Source organism: Limulus polyphemus, unplaced genomic scaffold (assembly GCF_000517525.1).
Source record: "Limulus polyphemus unplaced genomic scaffold, Limulus_polyphemus-2.1.2 Scaffold10233, whole genome shotgun sequence".
Taxonomy (NCBI): domain Eukaryota; kingdom Metazoa; phylum Arthropoda; class Merostomata; order Xiphosura; family Limulidae; genus Limulus; species Limulus polyphemus.
This window is the reverse complement of record NW_013675843.1, coordinates 5,150-11,961: the sequence shown is the minus strand read 5'-3', so window position 1 is coordinate 11,961 and position 6,812 is coordinate 5,150. Positions and strand designations below refer to the sequence as shown.

At 32.4% G+C, this 6,812-nt stretch overlaps 1 protein-coding gene across 1 annotated transcript in view; it reads left to right on the top strand.

Annotated features, from left to right (window-relative positions):
* Positions 1-657: 657 nt before the first annotated feature.
* LOC111083596 overlaps positions 658-6,812 on the top strand; it is a gene marked incomplete at its 3' end in the record, with an annotated part of 8,276 nt that continues 2,121 nt past the window's right edge. Inside the window, exons 1-2 of the mRNA XM_022380212.1 lie at positions 658-788; positions 1,738-2,505. Of these exons, the coding sequence (XP_022235920.1) occupies positions 1,808-2,505 (698 nt within the window). The remainder of the gene's footprint in view (positions 789-1,737; positions 2,506-6,812) is intronic.

The window sequence follows — 6,812 nt, the reverse complement described above, 5'->3', positions numbered from 1 at the left end:
AGGTTCTCTTAGCTTATATTATTATATTTATTACATTAATTTTGTTTGTATTTCAGTACTTGTCAGTAACATAAAATGTATTACAAATTATCTTTTACTTAATTTCTGTTATGTGTTAGTGGACTTACAATAATAAACATGACAAAGGAAATGTAAAAGTAGTCATGCACACGGTGTTGCTGGTACCTCAGTTGTTTGCCATAGAGACAAGGCTTGCCAATGTGATAGACAAATTTTTAGCCTAATTTTGAATCTAGTAGAATTCTGTGCTAGTGGCTCTCTGATTGGACAAAAGTGAAATTACTGTATTTATGTTCATTACTTGAAACATACTCATGAGAAAACTTGTTCAATAAAATCTAAGCCTACTTGTGGAAATTTTGATTTGAGAGTAAAAGTGGTATGTGCTACACATTCTGTTTTCAAGGATATTAATAAGTGTCCTGCTGTAAGAATGTTCTTTATTGAAGTAGGTTAACAAAATAATAAATACAAAAATTGACTGCCTATTTAGTTTTGACCTACCGCTTTCATAATGGCCTATCACTTTGACATTTAATCACAAATGTATAAAATTTTCTCATGAACTTTGAATTGTACATCAATAATGTTATTACTTGAATTTAGTTTCCAACTTTACATTAGTTTTTCACATCTGTGAAAGCTTTTTTGATATAGTACCTTTGTAAAAGAATGTTTTTTTTACAGAATACAACTTAGACAAAATCATGGTATTTTTGCAGTTCTTATTTTGTAAGTTGCCAGGAAAATCACAAAATATTTGATAGGTAATGACAAAAATAAAATTAACTGTGATACATTTTTTTAAGATTTCAAATGTCAGAGCTTAATATGAAACAGTGTACTACTAAATCAATAAGAACTTGAACAAAATACAAATTGTAAGTTATTTCAAATGCATAATGTATTTAAGGTGTTTTGATGAAGCATTTGTCAATATAAAGTTAAAATTCTGGTAACTTACGATAAGGTGGTAGTCCTATCAGTGTGTTATATTTAGTTACACAAAACTAATCAATTTACATTCTTTGATAATGAATTTTTTTTTTGTAAAACAGAACGTTACCATCAAGTGTGTATGTGTGTGAAAATGTTCAAAGGATTTTGATCTACCTGTAGTACTTTATGTATGTCTTTATTTTTGCTGGTTATGACCACTTAATATAATCATGATGTTTAGTATTCTATTTTATATTTACATATTCATAATTTTAATGGACTAGAATGGGCTTCTTATATGTTACAAATTTATTTTTATTCTTGCCAAAGGTAAGATTGAAAATAGAATCTGTGACGTACAGGCCTAATGCTTTCCTTGATTGGCCATACTTTTTGCTGTGGACTGAAGGTTACTTAGCTTACTTTATTCGTCAGTGAAAGGGACTTAAAATCCCCATAACTGAAAATTGGTTTAGTTCAGTGATAGTATTCTCTGGTGCTCAATCTGCTGTTCATCATTTTTACTTCATCGTTTTGTACTCAGTTTGGTCAGATAAGAAATATTTGATAGTGTAAACACAACTGTAATGTTCAAAAAATAGAAAGGAAGTTAAAAATATTCACTGCATGTATTTTTTATTTTTTTAAACAGTTTTAAAGATCTTTATAAATTAAAAATCTTTAAACATGAAACTGTAATGTAAGGAAGTAGTTTGTTTTGGGAGTCTGCTGTTAACAGATTTGTGTTGATATTGGAATACTGTGTTTAACTTGCAGGTGTTTGTGGATAGAGAAATCATCAATACTGACAAGTTTCAGGAATGCACAGACCTGGTAATAGTACACCATGGCCAGTCAGTTATTCACTGTGGAACAGATAGAGCTGATTCGAAGGCTTCGTAACAGTGGAGTCACGAGGGAGCAGATTCTCCTGGCTTTTGATCAGCTTGACAGGTTAGATGTTGATTTAGGTCGAAACAACTTAACGTCGAGTCACAGTAATGTACCTCCTACCTTCTCCCCATATCAAGCTAGTGGTATGCTTTCAGAAGGGTTGGGTTCTATGTCAGTAGGGCAGCTATTAAATGCCAACACTACAAGTAGTTGTCAGCTTGCAGAGTCAATTTCTCACCTCTCAAATGGTGTGTCATCCACTCATCGACCAGATGCTGCAGCATCTTCATGTAGTTCTATGCATCCATCCACAAAGCCAATTGAACCATCTCTTTCATCACAGTCATACTCTCAACCACAAGGTATTAGCACAGTGTCCAGTGATAACCTCCATGATGGGAATGTCCACCAAAATGGAGAACTGTCTCCACCAACTCCCGTATCTTCTGCCTCTTCTGCTTCCAGGCTCCCAAGTGAGCTAACCATTATCCCTCTGGCTACGTCTACAGGGATATTACAAACAGAACAAAAAACTGTTCAAAGTGGTATGGGTAGTTATAGCAGATCATCTTCGTCCATACCTGTCCAGTGTTTAGTTGACCCTCATGATCTTTTAGAAAACGAGTGCTCTGAATTGGAAAATTTTAAAAAGTGAGTTTATATAACTTGATGTATGTAAGTCATTTAATGTTTCTCATTGTTATGTCTTATTAAAATAGGTGTTAATAACATCAAGAATGAACCTGTTGTACCATTATAAACATTTTGATTAACTTAAGCTCTTTTGCTCCATTACATGTTTTAAAGAAATTAAAATGAATTTAATATGTTGCTTAGGGACCATTTATAATAATGCTACATTATCTGGTTAACATTCAACTACTGCCATGAATAGACAATCAGTGACATCTCTTTCATTCATAAAAAAAATTATTGGCTTGTCAGGTATTTGATTTAAATGTTTGTTAGAAAACAGTATTAATGTTATTAGGAAGTTTGAAATAAAAATACTTGTAACTGTTTATTCATGTGCCCATGGTAACAGTTCTGTTTGTGGTTCCCACAACTTATAGTCAAGCTTGTTGTCTGTGGAGCTGAATTTTAAAATGTATAATAATCAGTCCAGATGAATATGGTTTATTTAGCTGCGTACTACATCACCTTGCTTAAGTGTATTCAGTCTATATTCAACGACATTTCTATACTTCTGATTTCCAAGCATATTTAGGCATCCTGTGTAACATGGCTTCTTGTTGAGGCATATTTATACCTGGAAACTTAAGACTTTATGGTTAGTTACAAATAATTTGGTAAGCTTTTTGTTACCTCTAGTAAACATTGGATGCTTTATTGCTGACTTAATGAGGTGTTTATATTTGTTAGTTAAGCTTTTAAGTAAATTATCCAATGAGCCAAAAGTAGCTCTATTTTTTGGATAGAAATAAGTAGTTAAGTGTACTTTGTCCTTTACTTGTTAATTTGATTTGTCAATTCAAGCAGATAACCATGTAATGTAACACGAAACTCGTAGAAAGAGGTCAAAGGAGCAAGAATTTCATGCATCATAGAGTATTTAACAATAATAAATCAAAACTATATACATAAAAACTCTTCTTTAAGAGTCCAAATTCATCTCTTACATCATTTTACCTCATTATGTTTATACAGTTTCTTGACCTGTGGCTCCCATATTTCAGACCCCCTCCCTCACCCATCAGCTTTTAATGCTTAGATATTTTGGTATGTCATGAAGTACTCTATGAAGATGTTTTTCTGTTAAAAATTAGTTTGAACACTAAAAACTGTGAAATTGGCATTATGGTAAAGCAAGAGGAAATTCTGATTTTTTTACTTGATAGTTGATACCACTTATTTGTTTTTTCAAAAATCATTCCTTAAAAGGTCAAAGTATTGAAATATGATGATAATCTACATGGAATTCTATTATACAAAGCCTGAATATGCTATGTTAAACTGTGATCTAGGAGTGGCTTAATGAATTTTATTTGGTCAAAAGAACCAATAATTTCATGTTTTCAAAACGTTTCTTCTATGACGGTACTTCAAGCCGACAGCTAGTGTTTCTGTGTTCCCTATTTAATATGTGTTATATATTTATTGTTACTTTTTGTTTTGGTTTAGGGTTTATTAGTGATTTTGTTACCAAGATTGTTTAACATTGTTAGATTAATATGTTTATTTAGGACTAACCTTAATCTCCTAAACTGGCCAAACCTTATAAGATATTATTACGACAGCGGAAGTCACATGATGCTTGTAACACGTCATGAGATTCTAGAAGGATCGTGTCTGTTCCTCACAACTCTAGTCTTTTCTACACGCCCTCTATTTTTGTATATATAAGGCGGCAAATGAAGTGACGGCATAGATAATTGCAGACAGGCAGAGATAGAGATGGACAATTGAGTCAAGCACGGTAGTGACCATAAGTAAAGTGGGTGAATCGTTGTGAATTATAGCGTGTGTTTAAGTTAAAGGGACTGTGGAAATTAAGTGTATTGCAAAGTTGTATTGAGAAAGAATAAACTAGTTTTATTTAAGAAAGGATTTGTATCGCTAAAGTTTCATTCGAAAGAAATTATATGGGAAATTAACAAATGACCAGAGACTCAACAATATAATAGGGATTAGAGTTGAAAATATTGTTAACAGTGTGGTACCCAGTGATTAAACAATGGATGCTAATTTTTATAAGTTGAAATGTATATTTAATAATCTGTACTGATGTTGATTTTTGGTTTTTGCTATAATCAGGAGTTATTTTAACTAGAATGGTTTTCAAGTTTCACCAGGTTGTTACAGTCAGTCCATTTGGTATATGGCTGCATGGTAACAGTGTGGTATTTTCTTTATATGCTGGTGTTAAACTTTACTGTTTTCTCTTCTTACATTAACAGAAAAAGGAGAGACAACTGTCAGATTGTACTTCATAAATGAAAATTATGATATTCTTCCTCCTTTTATTCTTTGAAATTAAGTAAACTACCTTTCTCATGTCACCATCCATTAAATATATTATCAACATATCATTATTCTTAGAGTTCTTCTAGAACAGAGTTGTAGAAGGGAAGAAGTAGACCACACTTTCTTTTTAAGGAAATGACCATCTTGGGTAAAAATGTGTTGTTCACACAGTATTACTGTCCATCTTGGATAAAAATAAGTATTGTTCACACAGTATTACTGACCATCTTGAGTAAAAATATGTGTTGTTTACACAGTATTACTGGCCATCTTGAGTAAAAATATGTGTTGTTTACACAGTATTACTGGCCATCTTGGGTAGAAATATGTGTTGTTTACACAGTATTACTGGCCATCTTGGGTAGAAATATGTGTTGTTCACATAGTATTACTGGCCATCTTGGATAAAAATGTGTTGTTCACACAGTATTACTGGCCATCTTGGGTAAAAATGTGTTGTTCACACAGTATTACTGGCCATCTTGGGTAAAAATGTGTTGTTCACACAGTATTACTGGCCATCTTGAATAAAAATATGTGTTGTTCACACAGTATTCTGTTTGGTTGAATTAGGTGATCTTTGTCATTAGTAGTTTATGTAGATGCATTTCAAATCTAAATATTGAAAGTCAGCTCTGATGTAAGCTGGGTGTGTGTGCTATAGTAGGCTAGGTGTATGTCATAGAATGTATGTTATACTAAACTGGGTGTGTGTCATACTAAGGTGGGTGTATGTAATAGTAGGCTAAGTGTGTGGTATTGAATGTTTGGTGCATGCCATTTTAAGCTGAGTGTATGTCACAGTAATCTGGATGTGTGTCATACTTAGATTTATCTCATTCTAAGATGGGTGGATATTTCATAGTTATGTGGGTGTATGTTACAGTAAGCTGAGTGTATGTCATAGTAAGTTGGGTGTGAGTCACAGTAAGCTGGATATGTATCATAGTATGTTGAAAGTACGTCATTTTAAGCTGAGTATGTGTCATAGTAAGCTAAGTGTGTGTCATATTATGTTTACTATATGTCATGTATTTAAAGCTGGGTGTGTGTAATAGAATGTTGTGTTTGTCAAAGTAAGATGGATGTGTGGCATAGTTAAGTGGGTGTATATCACAATAAACTGGGTGTTATGTCATATTTAAGTGGGTTTGTGTCACAGTAAGATTGATGTGTTTCACATGAAATTGTGTGTGTCATAATTAATAGATGTATGTCACAGTTAACTCTTTCAGCACAGGCTCAGTCCTTGGAACCGACCTCGTAACCATTTTGTGCTTGTTATAGTTTTCATGCTATAACTTTTAAATGAATAAGCATATTTTAATGACATTTGGCATATTATCATTAAACATTACAAAGCTTTCATATGCAAAATATAAATTTTTTTTTATTAAGTCCTAAGGTTTGTAAAGCAATATTTTTCTCATGCCTTTTTTTTTTTCTTTTTGCATGTTGCCTATCTAACATGCAAAGTAATTTTCATTTTAAAATTAAAAATACTTTTTGCATCAGAAAATTTTCAAATTTCACTGATGGAACCTACAAGAGAGGAAGTTATATTAGATTTAATATTAGCATCCATTGGTGAGCATTTAAAGTACAAGTGACCATTACACTATTAGGTTTGGGATTTTACTACATGTTGAATAGTACCCTGATTCCAAATTTCAGAAAGGCCAATTTTGATGGAATGAAACGTGATCTGGCTTCTGTAGATTGGACTAAAGATGTGGGAAGCATTTAGGGAAAAATTTATATGCATACAGAACATATATATATATATATATATATATTAGCATAACATAATGTTTTGGGACAACATGAGACTTATTGGTCCATCTCGTCTGTTCCATCCTTTAAACTAAATTAAAACAACTTTTAAGAAAATCTTAAAGCCAGCTCTTATTCATTTACTTATCAAGCTTTCTCTTAAACTCACTTAAATTTACTGCCTCTACAACATCCGAAGA